This window comes from Phragmites australis, chromosome 7, assembly GCF_958298935.1.
Source record: "Phragmites australis chromosome 7, lpPhrAust1.1, whole genome shotgun sequence".
Lineage (NCBI taxonomy): Eukaryota > Viridiplantae > Streptophyta > Magnoliopsida > Poales > Poaceae > Phragmites > Phragmites australis.
The window spans coordinates 1,078,224-1,101,919 of NC_084927.1; the positions used below are offsets into that span (position 1 = coordinate 1,078,224).

Genomic DNA, 23,696 nt, shown 5'->3' on the forward strand with positions numbered 1-23,696 from the left:
CCCGACAGTGTTTGCTATAGGTAACATCGATGGCTAGGCCAAGGGAGGCTGTTTGCAACCCCCTCGGCTCTTAACCACGGCGAGGCTCTGAAGGCAGGACCATTCGGAGCCCAGCGGTGGTTTCCGGAGGTGATGCCGATGGCTAGGCCGAGGGAGGCAGTTTCCACGCCCTCGGCCCTTAAACACGGCGAGTCTTTAGAGACAGGGCCATCCGGAGCCTGGCGGCGGTTGCCGAAGGTGACGCCGATGGCTAGGTCAAGGGAGGCAGTTTGCAACCTCTTCGGCCCTTTGTGGCGGTGGTCGAACAGAGGGCGTGTCTCGCACCTTTCGTGTAGTGTGCATTGCACGGAGCGTTATTCCCCTGATCCTCTTGCGTCTTATGGTCGCGAGCAGGCGGAGGGTGCGTTCTATCAACGCCATTATCGTGTATGCCATGAGTGTATACATGCATGCATGTATGTGTGTGTGTGTGAAGTACCTTTTGGGGTAATCAATAAGTTGATGTGGACCTCGACGGTACTGAAGCTCTGCCCATTCGATGCCTCTCTGACATGTAGCAATGTCGGAGGGTTTGGGACCTAGACGGTACTGAGGCTCTGCCCATTCTATGCCTCTCCGACATGTAGCAATGCCGGAGGGTCTGGGACCTCGACGGTACTAAGGCTATGCTCGTTCCACGCCTCTCCGACATGTAGCAATGCCGAAGGGTTTAGGACCTCGACGGTACTGAGGCTATGGTCGTTCCATGCCTCTCTGACATGTAGCAATGCTGGAGGGTCAAGGACCTCAACGGTATTGAGGCTCTACCCATTCCACGCCTCTTCGACATGTAGCAATGCCGGAGGGTCTACACCTCGCCAGCACAGAGGCTATGATTTCAAGATGCCCACAGGGCCATACATCTCTGGCACGTAGGCTAGGCCTTAAAAGATGTCAAAGGGTCTCTTACTTCTCCAGCATGGAGGGTATCGCCTTCAAGATGCTGGAGTGTTTTCTTAAGACATCTCTGTGTGTGGAGGTATTCAAGACATCTCCGTTTGGCGGAGGTTTTCAAAGATATCTCCGTGTTACGGAGGTTTTCAAGGCATCTCCATTTTGCTGAGGTTTTCAAGACATCTTCGTTTTGTGGATGTTTTCAATACATCTCCGTTTTGCAGAGGTTTTTGTGGATGTTTTCAATACATCTCCGTTTGGCAGAGGTTTTCAAGATATCTCCGTTTAGCGGAGGTTTTCAAAGACATCTCTGTGTTATGGAGATTTTGAAGGCATATCCGTTTTGTAGAGGTTTTCAAGACATCTCCATTTTGTGGAGGTTTTGAAAGCATCTCCGTGGCTGGGGGAGGGGGCTCGGTAAGGTCCGGAGATCTACCTGGCAGCCCGATCTGGTTTTACGACCCCTGGCCCGCCTATCGCCAGCTCTTTCTCCTGCCAGGCGTCCCGCCTGCCTCCCGAGGTACTCCGTCCAGAAGCCTATAAGGCTTCGGTAATTCTCAGTATTATGGCCACGCTCGGCTCCGTGCAGGATGCACCAGTACCCTCCCTATGATACCGGAGCCTGCGGTCAGCGTCGAAGGTGTTGGTGGGATTTGCACGTACCAGAGTCTGTGGTCTCTCCGGAGCCCCCTTCCATCAAGGGAGGTAGAGGAGACTGCCCGGCAGCCAGATTCTCAGCAGGGGCAGGCTCGACAAAGGTATCCTGGGCACCATCACAAGAGATGCCACGAGGGTGGGCCCAGGCATGAGTGCCCCTGGGCTCGAGCACCCAAAACCACTGAAGGGTGGCCTGCACAGCCGCAACCTCGGCCGTAACCCCTTGGGGTGCTACGAGGTCCTCGCTACGTCATTGTTGGAAGGCCTCTGCACTAGCCAGGGCCTCAGCGCCAGCCTGGGCCAGGGCCACCGCTAGATCGGCGGTGGCCGAAGGGTTGCCAGTCCGTTCAGTGGCAGAACTGGTGGGTGTACATAGCTTGCACGGTTGTGGTGGTCATGTGGACCCTCGCACAGGCGTGGTCGGGGAGTCGACTGCCTGTGTTGTGGCCTTGGTGGTCTTCTTTTTGGGTCGCATCATACCTCTCTTTGTACTTCTACGTTCGAGACCCCACAAACGGCGCGCTGTTGGTGCAAGAAAATGTATTCCACGAACAAGTATGGTGAGAGTCTCCTCTAAAGAGGAGACTCAAGCTTGGAGAAGAAGTGGAGAGGAAGGAATACCGATGTGTTTATCACCAAGAGATTGGCTCCTGGCCTGATGGCTATGGGTCTGTATTTATAGTGTCATTCGGGGTGTAAGTATATAAATATGCCCTTACAAAGATAGCGATGTGAGTTACCACCATGCTACAGGGACTTAGGGCTAGTCGAATTACACAGCCTGGGTTCAGGCAGAATACATTTACCTCTAACTAGAAGATATTATCTACTATAGTAAATAAAATAGTGTAGGTGACCCAGAGGGTGCGATACTCGGCCAGTCGTCAATTGCGGCACGATGCCGCACTATCCCGAATGTCAGGATGACCTCCACTTGCACTAGGATGTCAGGATGGCCACCACTTGACCGGCATTAAATACTGGTCATTTCCTTGCTTGCGGAGGATGGCTCGTGGGCCCCTTCTGGCTGATTTTTCTCCAAGGCTTGATGACCCACTCCCTGGGCTTTGGAGAGTTTGCCCAGGCTCTGGAGGACTAGGGCTTTGGAGAGGTCTGGAGCCTAGAGACCTGAGAGGCCTTCTGGGATCCGAGATTCACAGGCATAGGCTGATGAGGCCAAGAGCGTCGGGGGTCCTTAAAGGCGGCCCCCAGCAATCCCTTCCGGAGACTAGCAACTTCCCCTGTCTCAAGAGACAGTGGCCGGAGGGGTTCACGGCCTTCAGGAGCAAGACTTCCGGCTGAGGATCCGGAGCCCAAGGGCTCCGGAGGAGCTCTTGATGGCGACCCTTTAATAATGTCTGCAGGTTGGGATATTTCCCCCCAACAGTGAATAACATTGTTTGTTACATCACCTTGCTAGGGTTACCAGATAACCATAACATCAACAAAATTTTAGAAACCCACCATGTAATAGTCTGATTTACTAGCAACAGAACCATAGGTATGAGCAAACCGAAAGGTTCATCTAAACCAAAGTCATGAGCTTCTGTAGCATCTGTTCCAATTGAAGTTGATCAGCAGTACACATGCTCCACTTCTACAGGAATAAAATTATTTTGTGCAAAATATAAGTAGTAGATGTCAGGAATTGTTTCTCAGTCTCCATCTTATTTCTGATACGCCAAATGACCCACACGGTAACAGCAAAACAAAATACCCCAAATTCATATGTTTTGCCGCCCAAAGGAAGCCTATTCATCAAAAAGTCCTTCATGGATAAAGGGATCTTATCCCAACCCAAATCTTCCCTCAAACAAGCACAACCAAATCTTGGTAGAGAATACTGAAAAAAAACTCATGATCAGTGTTTTCTCGCACCAAACAGAGAACGCAGCTACTGCTTCCTTCCCACTTCATCGTCTTTAACTGCACCCTTGCCTGTAATTTGTCTTGGAAAGCCAATAAGAGAAACACCTAAAGATTCATCGGCATTTTGCTTTTCCATAGTTGATTCATACATTTACTAATCACCCCTCGTGTTAGAAAATTAGCCATCAGTAAAAGCAACGGATTGATCTACTGAGACCATGAACACGATCACAGATGATGCCAGAGACACAACGTTTGTTAATAAGGTTCAGCCGAAGCCTATATTTCTGTGGTATGATTACGGGCACTCCTCTCCATCTAGCAACACCAGCCTATTCCCGGGTTTTGGCAGAACTGCCACCTACCCCTGCGATCTTATCTATAGGAACGAGATTGATGACTAGAGCGGGGTGAATATGTGTCTCAACAAATTTCTTGTGAAATAGATGGTCTTCTCCTATTTGTATCACCCAACGCACCTCAAACTCAAGCGGAAGCAAAAATAGAGAGAAGTTTTAACAGGAGAAAATCGAGACAACACGACTCCACGGATCGTATATGAACCATATGTTGCACTAAAGATCAATCCATATGTCTTAGTACTCGAAAGATCACAACTTGCAAAGAAACAAGAAAAGATGAACATCGAGTAACGAAACTCTCCAAGTTGATTGTCTAGAGGCAAGGGAATTCAAGACCCCATCACATAAACGTGTGTATGCGAATTTTATGCCTCTAGCAACAAGAAAAATGACCTCACAAGGTGCTAAAATTTCAGCCTAAAAACCAAAACGAAAATCAAAACCGGAAATCGAAAATCTTGCAAACTTGCAAGGGAACCACTAGAGGGAAACTAGAAGGAGGGGAATTCAAGCATATGCAAAAATATAAACTTCATTACTCAAAGTAGTCAGTCCTATTTTAGGCGGATTACAAAGATTTATCTCTCAAAACTCTCACCTATTACATAGGCCAAGCACTCATCCTTCTCTCCTCTAAAACCCTAACCCTAAGGTTCTCAAATTGGTGGCACAAGGGGGCTCAAGTGGCTAGTTCAAACTCTCTCATAGCCCTACCCATCTATTTATAGGCCTAGGAAACATGATCCCTAAATTTACTAGCTTTTTCCCAAAATACCCCTCTCTTGTAGTACACTCCTACCTACCACCGAGGGCATTTGGTCCATTTTCTTCTCCACTCATTGGACAGTCACGGCGCCTTCACAACTTAGCTTCGTCTCGACGTAAGCTTCGTGATGGTGCCACGTACTCCTCCAGTCCTCCGACGATTTTGAGGCCAAACTGCAAAACCACCTACACGCCTCTCAAAGCGTGACTCGCCACCTTGCTTACACCTTAAGCAAACGTTTCGATGTTGACGCGTGTACTCCGTCTTGCGATCCTGACCGTCAGCAGGTCTCTCCCGCTCCTGATCCCTCGAGCCGACTTGTCACTTACACCAGCATCCCCTTCGCTCGACTTTGTTAACACATCGTCTCCATCCATCTTCCATGCTTTACTTGATCTCCATGTGTTCAGTTAGGATCACCCTTAACTCCGTCTGGCCTCCTTGATCGTCCGACACCAAGCACTCCTCTTGGCCCCGATCATCCCACCGTTGACCACCAAGTTGCATCCATCACCTGCGCACCATGAGACAAACAAACACATATCTTCAACTCCAATTCCAGTTAGTCCATAATCAATATGCTCAAATGAAATCCCAAATCAATACAAATCACATCAAAGCTCATGCAAAATCGAAAATTATCAAGCCAAATAAATACCAATATCAATCACTCATCACAAGTAAACCAAGGTATATTTTAACTTGGTTTCTCAATCTCCCCCTTGATGAGTGCATTGACAACCCTCAAAGCATAAAGATTTTAGTTTGAAGAAATTAAAAGAAGATAAGCTCATCCAAGTGAACAAAAACTCGAGAAAAAGCAAAATATGTCACTTGGCATAAGAAAGGTTGCAAAATCCCTAAGAGCAAGGAAAAAACATCAAAAGAGCAAGAAAAACTCAACAAACCAAAAACACATGGTCCTCCTTGATGATTGCACATTTTCCATTTTTTCCTTTCATTTCTAGATAAATGTAATTTTCTCCCCCTTTGTTGAATATTTGTGTATCATATCTTCGGGCATATTTTCTCCCCTTTAGCAATGCAAACATCAAGGATACAAGAATATGCAAAAGATGCGCAAATGAAATACAAGCCTACAAAGCTTCACATATATATCACAAAGCACTTATAAGGACTAGAGATGTCAAAGCACTATAAGGAATAAACAATAAAACTCAAAGGCGCACAAAGTCTCGAAGTGAATTCATGTCACAAGCACCGAGAGTGAATCAAGTGTTGATCATGTTGTTCAATTATCCAAAAGATGTCACCAAAAAAGCATCCACAGTCACCAAGGGTTAATCATAGGCTCAACATTTACATAGACAAAGGTCAAAGACCCCTAATCCGCTGAACTGAACAAAATGGCATAGCACAAGCTTTTCACAAAACTAGCCCTAATTTAAGCACTGATCAAGCTAAAGCAAATACTCAAAGGTGACAAGAGATTATGTTCACATTTCAAGTTTATTCTTAAAAAAGACAAGCTTGCTCAATAGATTTTATACCATGTTTCAATAAGAGCCTAAGCTTACATAAATTGTTATACATCCACTACACTTAGCACAAATTCATAACTAGTACAAGAAAGCGCAAAGAACATATAAATGAAGCTTGCTAACATGATTATGTTACAAAAATGCTATGCAATACAAATATAACAAAAGTAAGATCGAGTATGTACAAAGTTAACTCCCCCTCATATAATGTCATAGGGATGGCACACACCAAGCTCTCCCCTCAGAAAGGCAAACCTTGTTATATCTAAAGGCTTGGTAAAGATGTCGGCTAGCTGGTGTTGGGTATCTATGTAGCTCAACTCAATGTCTCCCTTCTCATTATGGTCTCTCAGGAAGTGAAATCTCACATCTATATGTTTGGTTCTGGAGTGTTGAACTGGGTTATTGGCTAAGCTTATGGCAGTGGTGTTATCACACAAAAGTGGCACACTCCTGAAATCTAACCTAAAATCCCTCAAGGTAGCAACCATCCACAAAATCTATGAGCAACAGCTAGCAGCAGCTAAATATTCAGCTTCAGTAGTAGACTGAATAATGCTAGGCTGCTTGTGGCAAGACCAACACACAAGAGAAGTACCCAAGAAATGACAAGTACCAGAGGTACTCTCCCTGTCAATTCTATAACTAGCAAAACCCGCATCCAAAAAGCTACAAAGAGAAAGCGAAGAGGATGCAGAAAACCAAAGGATATACTCGAGAGTGTGCTTGAGATACCTCAAAATGCATTTCACCGCTTGGCAGTGAGACATCCTCGGTGAAGCCTGGAAGCGAGCGCACAAGCAGACGGCGAAGTGGATGTCGGTTCTTGTCATCGTCAGGTACAGGAGGAAGCCGATCATGCTCATGTACTCCCGCTGGTCAACCTACTCGCCATCTTCATCTGGATCAAGCATGGTCGAGGTAGCCATCGGTGTCGCCAATAGCTTTGCATCACTTATGTCAAACTTCTTCAGCAAATCCTTGGTGTACTTCATTTGGTGGGCGAATGTACCTTACTTGCATTGCTTGATTTGCAGCCCAAAGAAGAAGTTGAGATCACCCATCATCAACATCTTGAACTCTCTGTTCATAGTTTCTGCAAACTTAGCCACAAGTGCATGAAAAGAGCCACCAAAAATGATATCATCCACGTAAATCTGAACAAGTAAAAAATCATTGCCATGCTTGAGAGTGAACAAAGTTTTTTCAGCTGACCCCATCACATACCCATACCCTAGCAAGAAAGACCTAAGCCTATCATACCAAGCCATAGGTGCCTGTTTAAGCCCATACGAAGCTTTCTGAAGCTTGTATACTCTATGAGGGTATTTGAGATGCTCAAAGCCTGGAAGTTGCTTGACATAGACCTCTTCCTCTATGAAACCATTTAGGAAAGCACTCTTGATATCCATTTGATACAACTTGAATCCTCGGGATGCCGCAAATACAAGGAGGATTCTAATAGCTTCTAGCCTAACTACTGGTGCAAAGGTCTCTCTAAAGTTTATCCCCTCTACCTGAGTGAAACCCTGAGCTACCAGTCTAGCCTTGTTTCTTACTACAGACCCATCCTCCCCCTGTTTGTTTGTGAAGACCCATTTGGTGCCTATGGTGTGAACATTTGGAGGTGGTCCTACTGGGACCCAAATTTGGTTTCTCTCAAAGTTTTCAAGTTCTTCATGCATGGCACTGACCCAATTCGAATCAGATAAAGCATGTTCAACATCATGAGGCTCAAAAGAAGTAACAAATGCAGAATCAGTGAAATGAGCATTATAAACATATTTGGACCTCGTTACCCTCTCACCAAGGTCGCCGATTATCAGTTGTGGGGGATGTCACCGCTAAATATGTTGAGGGGCTTTGCGCTGCGAGATGACCTACCCCTTAAACACTACTAGTGCAGGCTTCAAAGCAGCTGAAGTGGAAGTAGAGGCTGCAAGACCCTCTACCGGTGTCGAGGAGGCAGGAACCAGCTTGGGAGCGAGTGTAGTAATAGGAAGTAGTGCATCATCCTTATCATCCCCGAAAGCTGGAAGGTCACTATCTACAAAAAATGCTTTCGCTCATCTCCTGATCACCTGCACACTCAAAGACAGGGCTAATACAAGGAGTTGATTCATCAAAGGTCACATCACAGGACTCCATGATGGTGTTATTGTCAAGATTAAAGACCCTATAAGAATGACCATGAAGAGAATATCCCAAGGAAATACCATCGGAAGAATGCAACTCGAACTTGTCAAGATTGCCACGCTTTAGGATGAAGCACCGACACCCAAAAACTCTCAAATATGAAACCTTCGGCTTCCTCCCAAAACGTAATTCATAAGAAGTCAAATTCAAGATCGAGCACAAGAAAATTCGATTGGAGATGTAGCACACCGTGCTAATGGCCTCAGCCCAAAACTTCCTAGGAGTCCTATCCTCATCAAGCATCATCCGAGCCATCTCCACCAAAGTGCGATTCTTTCTCTCAACCATGCCATTCTGCTGAGAAATGCGTGGAGCAGAAAATTGATGCTCAATGCTATGATCAAGACAGAAAGCATCAAAGAGATAGTTCTTAAACTCGGTGCCATTATCACTGCGAATTACTTTCAATGCACCAGGGAGTTCTTTGAACAATCTCAAAGTCAAGCTCCGAAAGTGTGAAAACACTTCATCCTTGCTCACAAGAAAGAAAATCCAAGAGTAGCGAGAAAAATCATCAACAATGAAAAGTACATACCACTTCCCACACGCCAAACGAACCCAGGAAGGACCAACAGTGTCCATATGGAGAAGTTCTTCTGGTCGTTCAGTCATCACTAGATTGACTGGTGGGTGAGAGCTGGCAACCATCTTGCCATGCCGATAAGGAGCTCAAACGAGGTTTTTCTCAAACTTGAGCTTGGACAATCCTCAGATCAAGTCTAGGGCACTCAAACGAGTAAGCAAGTCAAAACTCATATGCCATAGTCTCTTATGCCACATCCAAATCTTAGAAGAAAGTTGAGTAATCAAACAACGAGAAGAATCAAGGGACTCAAAAAAATCAACTCCAAAAACTCTCCTAACTCTAGAAATCCGACAAATTAAAACGCTTGAAGAATCAAGAACTCGAGAAGTATCGCGTTTGAAATGCACTTCTAAGTCCTCATCCAGCAACTGAGATACAGAAAGCAAATTATATCCCAGATACTCCACCAAAGCCACATCCTTGAGAGTAAAACTCTCATTCACCCTTACCATACCTTTGACTTTCACCCTTCCTTTCCGATCATCCCCGAAAGTGATGTGCTCGTGCCGCTTCATCGGTGTGAGGCTAGAGAACCATGATGTATCTCCGGTCATATAGCGTGAACAACCGGAGTTAATGAGCCACATGTTCTCCAGGCCTCCACCTACCACATACATGCGAGAAGATTAGTAGGTGGATGGCTCAGTACTGGGATTAGTCATAAACTTCATGGGAATCCAATACTGGGTCATCCGCCCTGAAGCAGTAAAAGCAGGTGAATGCAAATCAACACTAGTACGCTGGGGGCGAGAATCATGAAGAGAAAAATGTGGTCCGCCAAAACGCTGAAACTCAAAGCCTCTTACACGTGGATCAAAACCATATGAGTTATGGTAAAATCAACATTGGGCACCACCTCTAGGAAGAGACTGAAAAGCGCTAGAGACTCATGGATAGGAGCGAGGAAAAGACTCATGTACACCAACAGAGGGGCGGTACATGTCCCGGTGTACTCCACTCCCACTCACGCCGCTCATCCCTCCTACGGCAAAAGCAAAACTCAACCAAGTGACTCTCTCTTTGGCAGTAGGTGCAGTGGTAGAGTCTCTCAGGAACTCGACTACCGATCACTCTAGGCTCTCTCACAGGGGCTCTCATCTGAGACTTTGAAGCTCTCTTAGGTTGTGGTGCAGGCTTCTTCTTGGTAGGCTGTGGTGTGGATTTCTTCTTGTTGAGTTGTGGTATGGCATTGATTTTGGATTTCTCAGCTTCTAGGGTAGTAGATGTGGTGAAAATAGTCTTACTCTCCCCATTGTAAGCCACCCTCTCAAAACCCAACCCAAGAGCCAAACCCGCTTTATCGGCACACATCTTGGTCTTTTGCCAAGACCAAATTCATTTTGTCTTTCTGAGCATTTCTCCACTAGAGAAAGGAGATACTCATTCTTGTCCTCTAACCCAGCTGAGTTTGTCCTGAAAGATGATACAGGTGGGACAATTCGGCTGCACATCCTTCAAACTTCCAGCACTCTCCAATCTAGATTCTAACTCCTTGTTGCACATTGCTTTCAGCTCAACATCCTTTGCAAGCAAAGGGAAATTCATGCAGGCACCTAAGAGAGTCGATCTAGACTCCTCCTCAGAGAGCTTCTTCTCAGTAGTCTCAAGTCGTCTGGCAACTTGAGCATGCAAAGCCTGAAGCTCGACAAGTTCTGTCATAACCACCAAACAACTCTCACACTCCTCATCATCACACCTAGACCTAAGCAATGCAAGCTCAGATGAAACAGACTCATACTTAGGCCTAAGCTCATTTAACTCACACACAGCTTTCTTAAGTAACCTATCCTGGCTAACAAGAGCATCATTCAAGGTATCGACTTGGATGGAAAGCTGGTCATAGGAAGGTAATACCTCAGAGGGATCAAGCTCGGGATCGCTGTCGTTGTTGTTGTCCGCTATGAAGCAGAGGCCGGTGAGGTCCTTAGCCTTCTTCTTGCTCTTCACTTGCGGTTTATCCTCCTCTAAGCTCTCCTCCTCGCTCGAAGAGGTGTAGATGTCGCTGAGAGCTGCCGATCCCTCGGGCCGCCTTGTCATTTGCACCAGCATCCCCTTCGCTCGACTTTATCAACACGCCGTCTTCATCTGTCTTCCATACTTTTTTTGACCTTCACATGTTCAGCTAGGATCACCCTTGACTCTACCAGGCCCTCTTGATCGTCCGGCACCAAGCACTCCGCTTGGTCCCGATCATCCCGTCGTCGACCGTCAAGTTGCATTCATCACCTGCACAACATGAGACAAGCAAACACATATCTCCAACTCCAATTCCAGTTAGTCCATAATCAATATGCTCAAATAAAATCCCAAATCAATTCAAATCACATCAAAGCTCATGCAAAATCGAAGATCATCAAACCTAATAAATACCAATATCAATCACTCATCACAAGTAAACCAAGGCACATTTTAACTTGGTTTATCATTATTGATATGCCGTCACGGTTACAACAGCAGTCTTATTCTCATTTTTATGAGGAGGCCTAGTTACATGAGTCTTACTAGAATTCCACTTCCACCTGAAGTCCTACTCTAACTTCATCATGTACCGCTAATATAACTCCAAATTCTATACGTAACTAACTTTATATAATTATTCAACACATATCAACACTCAAAAAATTAAGTGATAAACCTATATAGAGATCTTGCAGTGTACTTACCCGAATTTTCTAAGGCCCATACCTTCCGATCTGTCTTCTCGATCGTTTGGTTGCACGTGCTGCTGAAGTTGCAACAAACTGAGCCACTCATCCTGTGCGTAAAATTTTAGGCTGGTCTTACAACAAAGGAGAGCTCCTGCTTGTCTACAAGTACATGACGAATGGTAGCTTGGACCAACATCTATTTCGGGGAAGCGGCAACGGGCAGGAGCACGAAGACACAGCTATTCAACACTGGGACACCCGCTATGGCATTGTGAAGGATATTGCTACCGGCCTGCACTACGTTCATCAGGAGCACGAGCCGATGGTGCTGCACCGCGACATCAAGGCGAGCAACATCATGCTCGACTCTACCTTCCGCGCCCATCTTGGCGACTTTGGTATCGCCTGCACGATTGCTGTCGACAGGAGCTCCGTCACCGGGGTTGCGGCCACCATGAGCTACATAGATCCAGACTACGTGATCAGCCATAAGGCCACTCGCCAGAGTGACATCTATGCGTTTGGGGTGCTCGTCCTTGAGGTCGTTACGGGCAAGAAATGGGACTTCCAAATCGGAACGCAACTTGATGGCGATCACATTACCGATTGGGTATGGCATCTTCACACGGAGGGGAAGCTGCTCGAGGCTATGGGTGCGGCAGGGGACCATCAACTGGACACTGCTGACGAGGCCAAATGTCTACTGCTCCTTGGTTTGGCATGCATCAACTCCAACCCATCGAATCGCCCGAGCATGGTGGAAGTGGTGCAAGTCATCACAAAGTTGGCACTACCACGAGACATGCCCCTTGAGAGGCCAAGGTTCGTGTGGCCGCCTGAAGACTGGCATTCACGCAACTCTGTGTATAGCATGGCTATGAGTTACTGGGACGAGAGCTCAGCGAGCACGGTCGAGCTGGTGCAGGTTAGCCAGGAGCAGCCGCCATCGAATGCCTTCAGAGGACATGGTCAGGTTGGTCAAGGTCACCGAGGGCGTTAGCCATGCCCTTAAGCTTGTGGCAGTAGGTGGAGATGTTGAGGTCGGCTTGCACAAAAGTTTGAAACTCGGCATCAAGATACAACGCACAGTTCTCACGATTTTTGATGAATTGCTGCTCAAGACCGAGCCATATGTGGCGTGCGGTGGCGTCATGACCCATGACGATCTCGACAAGCTCGATACTGATGGTGCCGTAAATCCAAGAGATGACGACGCAATTCATGCAGCACCAGTCGGCGGAGTCACGGTGTGTCTCATCGGAGAGTACGGGCGTGGAGAGCGAGTACTTTCCGAGGATGATGAGGAAGAGGCTGCTTCACTTTCTGTAGTTAGGTGAGGCGAGGTCGAGGACAACTGGGACGAGAGCCCGGATGTTTTGAACAGCTACGGCTTGCGCGTGGAGGTTGGCGATCGCGGCAGCCTCATGGAAAAGGAGGGTGTGGTCAAGGTCCCGAGCGTGCGCGGTGACCTCGGCGCGCTCGCGCTCGGCCTCAGCGGCGTGAGCCTAGGTGTCGGCCTCCTCTCGCTCGTGGGCGGCCATTTTGCGGTCACAGGCGGCGGCCTCCTCACGCTCGCGGGCGGTGGCCTCATCCTGCTGCGCGCTCGAGGTTAGCCATGGAGGGGAGCGGAGGCTGGCCACCAGCCGAAGGGGGACGATAGGGCATGACGAGAAGAGGTGATGGTGGCAGGCTAGGGTTAGGGTTTTAGTGGAAGCGAAGGGTCGAAGGATCGACCGTCTCTGATACCATGTTGGCGAAAATAATTTACAAAACTGATTGATTGATTGTTCAAGGTACACGGGTTACATGCATACATACATACATACATATATATAGGAAAACTAGTTTTTACTCCCGGGAGTACATACTCCCTACTATGATATACCACATAAATGAACTGAATATACTCCTTTGTCACTATTTGTATACTTATATACTCATTCTAAGATACTCCAATGTAAACTACATAAAAAAATAGAAAAGAAGTCCATCGATTTATTAGATTTTGATAATACCTTTGTATTTGTACACAAAATGTAATATACTCAAAAAAAATATATACAAACCACCTAAAAAACTATACATACCATTTGGATGATCTTATATACTCGCATGCTCTATATACATACCATTTATCATATGAGATACTTCCTATGTTATAAGATACGTATGTAGGAGTACCAAATATGCTTCCTATATATATAGACAGTCGAGGCTGGTGTGAACACAAGGCCAGTGTGAACACAAGTGTAAACACGAGGTGTGAACACAACATCTCTCTAACAGTTTTGCCTCTGCATAGTTTATAGTTCAGTGGCTTTGAATATTTACCCACCGATTTTTCATCACTCATGGTCTCGCACTCTACATCAGTCTATCTATGTGCAGACATGAACTATTAATTCCTTCAATTGTCGCAGCAACTTTCCAAGTTGAATTAAGTGTCATTTGTACTATTGCACCAGCAACAAATTCTACAAGTTGAATCAACGAATGGACCAGTGATTGAGCATCAAAGCATGGACGCGTTATGTGTTGAAAATGGTCGTGAACCTGTTGACCAGTGAAAGCGCCGGCCAAGCAGAATGGGCCATACCTGTACAAACAACAAGCTACCACTGCCTACGGTACAGTGGTCTTCGACGACTAGTCAGCCTGGCGCCGAAGTTATCAACACAGTGGTCTTCGACGACTAGTCAGCCTGGCGCCGAAGTTATCAACATTCGACAGCGACGCCAATGCTGCAGAGTAGACTAAAAGGGTATATAATGGCTGTGGTATAAAAGTAGTGCGTGTAGTAGTGGCACTTTGAAGATAGGGTTACTCACGGACAAGGTCAAGGATGGTAGTCTATCCTACAATGAAACAAGGAAGCGTTAAAGTTTTAGTGAAAAAAGATCACCTAAGTCCTACTATAATGTGATGCTAGAGTCACCTAGCTACTTTCAAATAATTAATCATGTAATGCTTAGCTCAGCTGATGAAAAGTATAGTTTTACGCCCGTATCATCTAGTTTGAGTCATCTTTAACTCAAATTTAAATACTTATTTCTTCTTAATATAAATATAAAGCCACGTAGCTGCTTTTAAGTTGGCCTAGTTTTTCATTTAAAAATAGTGTGACATGAACGTTCGTAGTTACGTGGCAACGGGGAGGAAAGGGAATTGTCATTTTAATCAAGCCTCTTGTCTTGACAAGTTCACTTGTGGTTTGTAAGTCATGCAAGTTGATGTCCGTGGACTTTATTGGCACTCGAAGCAGTGGCTCGCATGTGTCGATAGCTTATTCAATCTTCTTCTTTTTTTTTGACAGATACCATCTTTACAAGCTAGATACTAAGATCATCTCCAACCGATTCCCGTCAGAGCACGTAATCTTTTCATAAAGGGATTTTCGTTCTCTTCAGCGCTCTAACAATTTCTTTTCACGATTTTCGTTACGAAGGGATTCCAATGGCATTCCCTTCAGGACGGGATTCTCTCTCCTTTCACTTCGTAAATCTCTTCGAAAAGAAACTGTTCAAGATGAGAGAAAATAAAGAAAATATGAACGGGAAGGAAAATCAGAAAGGAAACGAAATGATGAGAATATGGTTGGAGATAGTCTAACATTAGGTCATCATGTACATCATCATCTGGAACTGTACCAAGCTAATCAATTATAAAAAGGAACCCTTGTTGAGCTGGCAGACCAACTAGGTAGCCAACAAAGCTAGCGCTTATAAAGCAATGAGCAGCGCAAGGCTTGACGAATTACATACATACATACATCATGGCCTTCCTGGTTAGTAAGCTTCCGTTACCCTTTGTCCCCTGTTTCTGCACCACCGTCCTGCTCCTCATATGCGCGCTGCCCTCTTCCTCCCTCGCAAAATCATGCAAATACTCCGGCTCCGGCCAGGATCAGTATGGAAACCACACTGACGGCCTTCCATTCGAGCAAACGGGAGGCTTCCTGGTCTTCAAGAACTCAAGGTATTCTGAAGATACTGGGTTGGAATGTGGCCTCGGATCTTATATGAAAACTCACTATCCGGCATTCAACTTGTCCGACAACGCTTGGTTCTTCATCACTCAGATTGATTTGTGGGAATATAACGTTGAAGGGATGGGCCTCTATGAGGCGTCGTTCAGCTTCGTCTTCACCATGAGCATCTACCAGCACAAGAACCAGACGAAAGCGAATAGTAGCCTGGTCTTCGCCATCAATTCTGCAATCCGTTATAATTCCATGCCTAGTCCACCGAATAGGCCCTCCAACCCCACATCCGACACTGTCGCAGGAAGCCACGTCTCCGCCCAGATCGGCACAGTTTACGACGGAATTTACGTCGCGAGAAAATTTGATCCCGGTAACTTTATCTGGGTACAAATTGACATAGAGTCGCCGGGCAATTCCTCCGTGGCGAACAAGTATAGTGTGTGGATTGATTACGACCATGTTGGGCACCGCATGTCGGTCTATGTCAACTCCGGTGAAGGAACACCGAAGCCTCTAAACGCCATAGCCAACACAATCCTCAACATCAGCGACATCATGTCACCATTGGCATTCTTCGGCTTCTTCTCCTCGATGGGGCAACTCCTACAACTTGATACATGGAACTTGACGATCGACAAGCTACCCGATTTTTATGTCTCAGGCTCACAGGGAAAGAGGACCATCATATTGTCCTCAGTCTTTGGATCGGCAGCTGCCGCTGCCATCATGGCTGCCGTTGTATACTTGTACTTCAACTCCAAGTACAGGAGGTGGACGAAGGAGCAGGAAAAGCTCGCCAAGATCATGCAGGGCCTCCCCGGGGTGCCGGCCCAGGTCGACTACGCTGACATCAGAAAGGCCACCAAAAACTTCCATGAGACGATGAAGCTGGGGAAGGGAGGATTTGGGGCCGTCTACCGATGCACGCTTCCTGCTGCAGCAGCTTCTAGGACGGGGCCCGCGATGGAGGTGGCGGTCAAGAAATTCATGCGTGAAGTTGAGGACCGGCGCTACAACGACTTCCTCGCCGAGGTTAGCATCATCAACCGTCTGCGCCACAAGAACATCGTCCCACTGGTCGGTGAGTACCTTAATTTATATAATACTTATTTCCAAATCACTTCCAAGTTCTAACTCTTATCACAGACTAGATAAGATACCCCCGATATTGTTCTGATATAAAACATGAGTAGTAGATCTCAGGAATTGTTTCTCAGTCTCCATCTTATTTCTGATACGCCAAATGACCCACATGGTAGCAGCAACATCCAACATCCCAAATTCATAAGTTTTGCCCCCACAAAGGAAGCCAATTCATCAAATGGTCCTTCATGGTTAGAGGGATCTTATCCCAACCCAAAGCTTCCCTCAAACAATCTTGCTAAAGAATAATTAAAAAGCACATGATCAGTGTTTTCTGGCACTGAACAGAGAATGCAGTTGCTGCTTCCTTCCCACTTCGTCCTCTTTAACTGCACCCCTGCCTGTAATGTCTTGAAAAGCCAACCAGAGAGACACTGCACCCCTGCCTGTAATGTCTTGAAAAGCCAACCAGAGAGACACCCAATTAGTCGAAAACTAAAAGTGACAAACCTGTATACAGATCATGTAGTTGCACCTGCTGCAGAAGTTGTAACAAACTGAGCCAGTCATCCTGTGTGTAAAATTTCAGGCTGGTCTTACAACAAAGGAGAGCCCCTGCTTGTCTACGAGTACATGCCGAATGGTAGCTTGGACCAACATCTATTTCGGGGAGGCGGCAACGGGCAGCAGCACGAAGGCGCAGCTATTCAGCACTGGGACAACCGCTATGGCATTGCGCGGGATATTGCTACCGGCCTGCACTACGTTCATCATGAGCACGAGCCGATGGTGCTGCACCGCGACATCAAGGCGAGCAACATCATGCTCGACTCGACCTTCCGCGCCCGTCTTGGCGACTTTGGTATCGCCTGCACGATTGCCGTTGACAGGAGCTCCGTCACCGGGGTCGCGGGCACCTGGGGCTACATAGCGCCAGACTACGCGATCAGCCATAAGGCCACTCGCCAGAGTGACATCTATGCGTTTGGGGTGCTCGTCCTCGAGGTCGTTACGGGCAAGAAATGGGACTTCCAAATCGGAACGCAACCTGACGGCGATCACATTACGGATTGGGTCTGGCGTCTTCACAGGGAGGGGAAGCTGCTCGAGGCTGTGGATGCCGGCGTGCTCGCCGCAGAGGGCCATCAACTGGACGCTGCCGACGAGGCCAAACGTCTACTGCTCCTTGGTTTGGCGTGCACCAACCCCAACCCGTTGAATCGCCCGAGCATGGTGGAAGTGGTGCAGGTCATCACCAAGTTGGCGCCGCCGCCAGAAGTGCCCCTTGAGACGCCAAGGTTCGTGTGGCCGCCCGAAGACTGGCGTTCACGCAACTCTGTGTATAGCACGGCTGTGTCGACTAATTGGGACGAGAGCTCAGCGAGCACGATCGAGCTGGTGCAGGTCAGCCAGGAGCAACCGCCATCGACTGCCTTCGGAGGACATGGCTCCGTTTATACCACAGCGACGAGTGGCGGCCGTGCTGGGACTGAGAGTCGTTTCGAGGAGACAGATCAGAATGTAGCGGCTACGCGCTAGAGCAAATTAAACGGTCGTCGTCGATCCCTCCGTCAGCGGTGACCCTCCGGTGGCAGAGGCCGACTACAAAAGATCCAACAGGATCACTCTCTCTGCCTTTGGCCTCTGGACCCAATGCGTCTATATAGATGTGTAATTTTTCATTGTTACAAACATTCCGGTTTGCACCTCTATTTAATTGCTATTGGACCTCTGTTTATGTTACTTCCTCTGCTCCCAGGTACCAGTAGGAACTCTGTTTACATGATTAATTGCTATTGGACAATTTCAAATGAGGTAATTCAATTCCCGCGGGAATCTGAAGAAAAAGATCGTGTGTGCCAAACGGAATCTAAATGGGACAGTACTTGTGCTAATATATGTTGCGAGTTAAAATGGTTTATATAGAATCAATTAAATTGGATATGACTCAACGTACTCGTAGAAGCATGCACATAAAGATAGGCAACGCTTTTCTTTCGCAACCGCAAAGGTATGCAAGGGTGACAAAAGTAAACCAAATATGTCCTATGATTCTTAGCTAGGTTACAACCATTTTTGTTGGGGCGCTGCTAGCGCCGAGACGCTCCTCTGATGTATGATCTGACAAGCTTCACAGTCTCATTGCCATTAGATGTGACGTGAAAAAATCCCACTGCAACAAAATGTTATGTTTCATGCAACATCAATGGGGGCGAGCTCAGGGAGTGGTCCGATGACTAGAGCTATATCCCTATCACACCAACAACACAAATTAAGGCAAAAAAAAGAGCCAAAAATTGAGTGCCCACTACTAAAATCATCCATTTGTATATCTTCTCTCTCAATTTTTGCCCTAAAATCATCAAATTAGGAGCATGGTCGGACACAAACATTTAAATAGCACGTTTGCAATATCTGTTTAAACCACTTGCAACACAAGATCCAAATTCATAGTAACTTACAAAATATAATGGGCTCAAGACATTGCAACAATCGAGAACCACTTCTGCAACAAATTTGATTGAACTACACAATTTTTTTGAAAAAAGTATTGTTGCAACATCAAAAAATTGCAACATGAAAAAGTATTGGTGCAACATCAAAAACGAATATGAGCAACATGGAAAAAGAATTCCTACAATATCAAAAAATTAAAACATGAAAAAAAGTATCGCCACAACATCCAAAAATAGCATGAGCAACATAAAAAAGTATTTCAGCGATCTATGACCACGGTGAGCTCTGACCGCGTCATCGAGATCTCGATCCCGAAACATTTTACCGCAAGAGAGTATTAAAATATACTATACATCATGCCTGGCCAGCCCAACGCCCACGTTGAAGCCTCTTTAAAGTCTGACGATAATCTAGCACCAACGCATGCCCATGGATGGACAATAAGTTTTTGAAATAGTCATAAAAAATTCTAAAAAAATTATGGTGTAGAAAATGCTATAATCTAGAACTTCAAAATTTTCAACTCAAACAATTATTTGTATATTGAGAAATAAAAAAGATAAATTTCAGCATCCCTAAAATTTGTCATGTTTTTGTTGGAGAATTTGTGGACAGCTAGATGATAGCATCTACTACACCTTTGAATTTTTTTATAATTATTGGTGACTATTTCGATAGTGTTTTAAAGGTTAAGAGCATTGTAACGCGATATTTTTATGATTTCTAAACCTATCATTGTTCGGTAGGCGAGAAGTCACCCACTAAACGGGCAAAAGATACCTATTTTTGTAAATTTTTAAATTAAAAAATATATAAATAAAGAAAGTTCGCAAGATCACAAAATACATCAAATAAGCCCAAGTAAGGTCATAATAAACTGGACCAAACAAATCCGAACTGTTTTGCTGACAGAAAGCCAGACCGACCAGCAAATAGCTAGTACAAACTACAAACAAAGTTCACCAAAATAAAGCTAGTGCATGTGATGTGAGTGTAATGTGCGTGCGTGGGTGTGTCCTAATGTACCCTCTCAAAAAAAAGAGGTTGCAGGCACTTAGAGATGCAGTTAGGGCCTGTTTGGTAGAGCTCTGATTCTGTGGTGAGAGTGATTATGTAGTGGAAATAGAGTGGGAGTGATTTTATGGTGAAAGTGATTCTGTTTGTAAAATTATTTGGTATGCTAGTGGTGGAAGTGATTCCTGAGAGAATATTATGTTGAAATCAAGGAGAATCAGTCGGGAATTAGGTAGAAGCTATTTTTTTCAGCTCCCACCTCGCTATACAAAACGGGAAGTAATTCCCGCGCGGAATCACTCCCCGACCAACCCGTTTGGCAGCGCTGGAAGCGATTCCAGCGCGGAATTAGCTCCCAGAGCTCTACCAAACGAGGCCTTAGAATTACAAGCAATTGGAGGCGAAAAAGAAAATCAGATTACCCTCAGGCCTCAGGAACTCGACCATCGTTGCAGTGTCACTGCAGCGGAAGAGGAAGGCGGACTCGTGGTCCTGAAGCTTCACGGCGGAGGTTGAGAGATTCTGCACTTTTTCTCCTTCTGCATTCCATGGTGGCCAGCTGCTTGGGTCTCGGCAAATCGACGATCGACGCTGCTCGGGCCTCGGTTACTCGACGGTCGACGGGGATTGAGAGATCTTCCCCTTCTCACTTCCTTCGCTCTTGAATTCTTCTTCTCCACGAAGCGCTGCTTGCTACGCTCGCCCACATCATCATCTGTCGCCCCACGATAGCTGCGTGACGTGCTCTCCTAGTTGGATTCCGATGCGCGACGCACCGCTGCCCCTCCGTACTCTTCTTCGTTGCCACCTGAAGCAACGGCCCAAAACCCTAGCAGCCATCGCTCCAGGATCCCATCGCTGGGGAGGTCAGGGATGGCATGAAATCTGGCCCTATTATCTTGAGGTGAGTATGTTTTTGAAGGCTCCGAATTGAAGTGATTTTGTAGAGTTCAAAGCTGATGTGTTCAAGTTCAAATAACCGATTCATTTGAGTAAAGTTGATGTGTTCCAGTACAAATTAAAGCTGAAAAAATTCAGTTAAAAGGTGTGTTCGAGTTCAAAGTCCTGGGTCATTCAAGTTCAAAATTGATTTTCTTCCCCAATGAAGGTCAGACCTATCGGATTGGAAGTCACTGGAGAGCACAAAAGCAGGTCGATGGCGTGCTCGCAGCACTGGAATGCTCAAGAAAGAAAAGGCAGAAGAAGGGGCACGCGCGTGAGTTGGGGGAGAGGAATTGATGAAATGCACTCCAGTTGATTGCGCTACGATGAAATACAATCCTGACCCACATATCATTAACACAGGTGATCCTATGTGTCAATAAGAGAGATGTGACATTTTATCAAAGCAAGACAACCGATGGTATCCAAGGTGTCAAATTAAATGGAACGGCAAAAGCAGTCAAAATTTGGACAAGGCAGACTATAGGTAAGGTAATGTTAAACTTAGGTTAGCCATTACGCAGGAGGTTATCTTCAGGTTGGATGTGGTTCAAGAAACCCGCACACTAACAAAAGACGAGATAATTTTTAGAACTTACCTCAAAGACAAAGTGCTGGGCCTGGCAGCAATTGAAAAGTCTCGAGCAAGACAACATTCAAGGCTCACCTGGATCAAGGAAGCGGACGCCAACACAATTTTTTTCCAGATCTGAGCAAACTCAAGAAGGAGGAAACATTTCATCCAAACGCTACAAACAGATTCAGGTCCGGTGATCTCATAGGAACAAAAAGAAAATGAGCTCTACAATCATTTTGTTGGCCAATAGAGAACCTGCAAACAGAGGGAACTCGGCATAAATTGGGAAAACCTTGGATACCGACAGTTTGACCTTTCTAAACTGGAGGAGCCATTCGAGGAACAAGAAATCCATGAGATGATCAAATCCATGCCAGCGGAAAAATCTCCGGGACCGGATGGTTTTATTGGCCTTTTTTACAAGAAGTACTGGCACATAATAAAAGACGACCTTATAGCAGCCTTACAAGATTTTTACAATCTGAAATCAGCGAAGATGGACCTAGTCAACAATGCAAACATCCTGCTCCTCCCAAAGAAAACAGAATAACTGACAGTGGGAGACTATAGACCCATCAGCCTTATTAACAGCCTATCAAAGATCATCACCAAGTTACTAGCGAATAGGCTGGCCCCAAGATTAAGAGACATAGTGTCCACTAGCCAAAGCATGTTTATAAAAAAGAGATGCATACATGATAATTTCCTTTATGTGCATAATATGATTAGAGAGTTGTATAGAGGAAAACAACCGGCTCTTTTCATCAAACTTGACATCTCAAAGGCTTTTGACTCAGTAAATTGAGCCTATCTCCTAGAGCTCATGAAAGTGCTCGGGTTTGGATAGAGGTGGAGCAACTGGGTCTCGGCCATCCTCGCAACGTCTTCGTCTAAGGTGCTCCTTAATGGTACACCAGGGAGGTCTATAAGACATGCATGGGGGCTAAGACAGGGGGACCCACTGTCACCGATGCTTTTTATCTTAGCTATTGACCCCCTCCTAAAAATAATTGAGCTAGCAACCCAACGGAACATCCTTAAGCCCCTATTGCCGAGATCAGCAGGGCTGAGATGCTCGCTTTACACAGATGATGCTGCTATCTTTGCAAACCCCAGCAGGTCTGAACTTATAGCCCTTAGCGAAATACCGAATTTCTTCGGAAAGTGCTCAGGACTGGTCACAAACCTGGCCAAACTGAGGGTTTTCCCATTCGTTTGGAAGCGATTGCGGTGGATCAACTTCTCCAAGAGTTTCCAGGCAAGTTCAGTGAGTTTCCTGGTAGGTACCTTGGACTACCATTGCACACACGCAAACTGAGACGGGTAGATGTCCAACCACTTCTAGACAAAATTGGAGGCCGCTTGCGAGGTTGGAAAGGGAAGATGATATCAATTTCAGGAAGAGATACGCTAGTCAAGACAGTCCTATCTTCTCAACCAATATACCACCTAACGGTTTTCCCCCTGCAGAAATGGCTCACCAAAAGAATTGATCGGATCCGCAGAGGTTTCCTTTGGAGAGGAGAGGAACCAGAAAAAGTGTATGGGGGGGGGGGGGGGGCACTGCCTTGTAAACTGGACAACGGTTTGCAGACAAAAAGAAATGGGTGGCTTGGAGGATGGGCACCAAAAAACCTGGCGCCGGACCTATACGAGAAGTCCCGAGGGAAAAATTTCAAAGCACAAAGAGCCCTTACTGACCAACGATGGATCCGAAACTTGGGATATCTCACTACCCATGATGAACTGGTATACAGTTCGTTTGGCTTTGGGAGGAAATTCAAGGCGTCTCACGTAACCTGGAAAGTCCTGACACAATTGTATGGAGATGGACAAGGGATGGTGAGTATACCACGAAGAGTGCATACATCATACAGTTTCAAGGGAGTGTTAGGCGACCGAGCTTGATGCCAATATGAAAAGCAGCAACCGAACCAAAGTGCAGATTCTTTGCATGGCTTCTATTGCAAAACAAGATCCTAACATCAGAGGACCTGGCCAAAAGGGGGTGGCCGCATGATCGGACTTGCCAGCTTTGCTGGACAACAGATGAAACGCCAAAACATCTAGCTAAAGAATGCACCTTCACAAAAGGAGGTGTGGAGGGAAATTACCACTTGGT

At 46.0% G+C, this 23,696-nt stretch overlaps 1 protein-coding gene across 1 annotated transcript; it reads left to right on the forward strand.

Annotated features, from left to right (window-relative positions):
* Positions 1-15,122: 15,122 nt before the first annotated feature.
* On the forward strand, positions 15,123-18,327 carry LOC133923824 (probable L-type lectin-domain containing receptor kinase S.5). The gene is made up of 2 exons (XM_062369093.1): positions 15,123-16,582; positions 17,174-18,327. The coding sequence occupies exons 1-2, from the start codon at positions 15,292-15,294 to the stop codon at positions 18,121-18,123; spliced, it is 2,241 nt and encodes a 746-aa protein (XP_062225077.1). The 5' UTR covers positions 15,123-15,291; the 3' UTR covers positions 18,124-18,327.
* Positions 18,328-23,696: the final 5,369 nt, after the last annotated feature.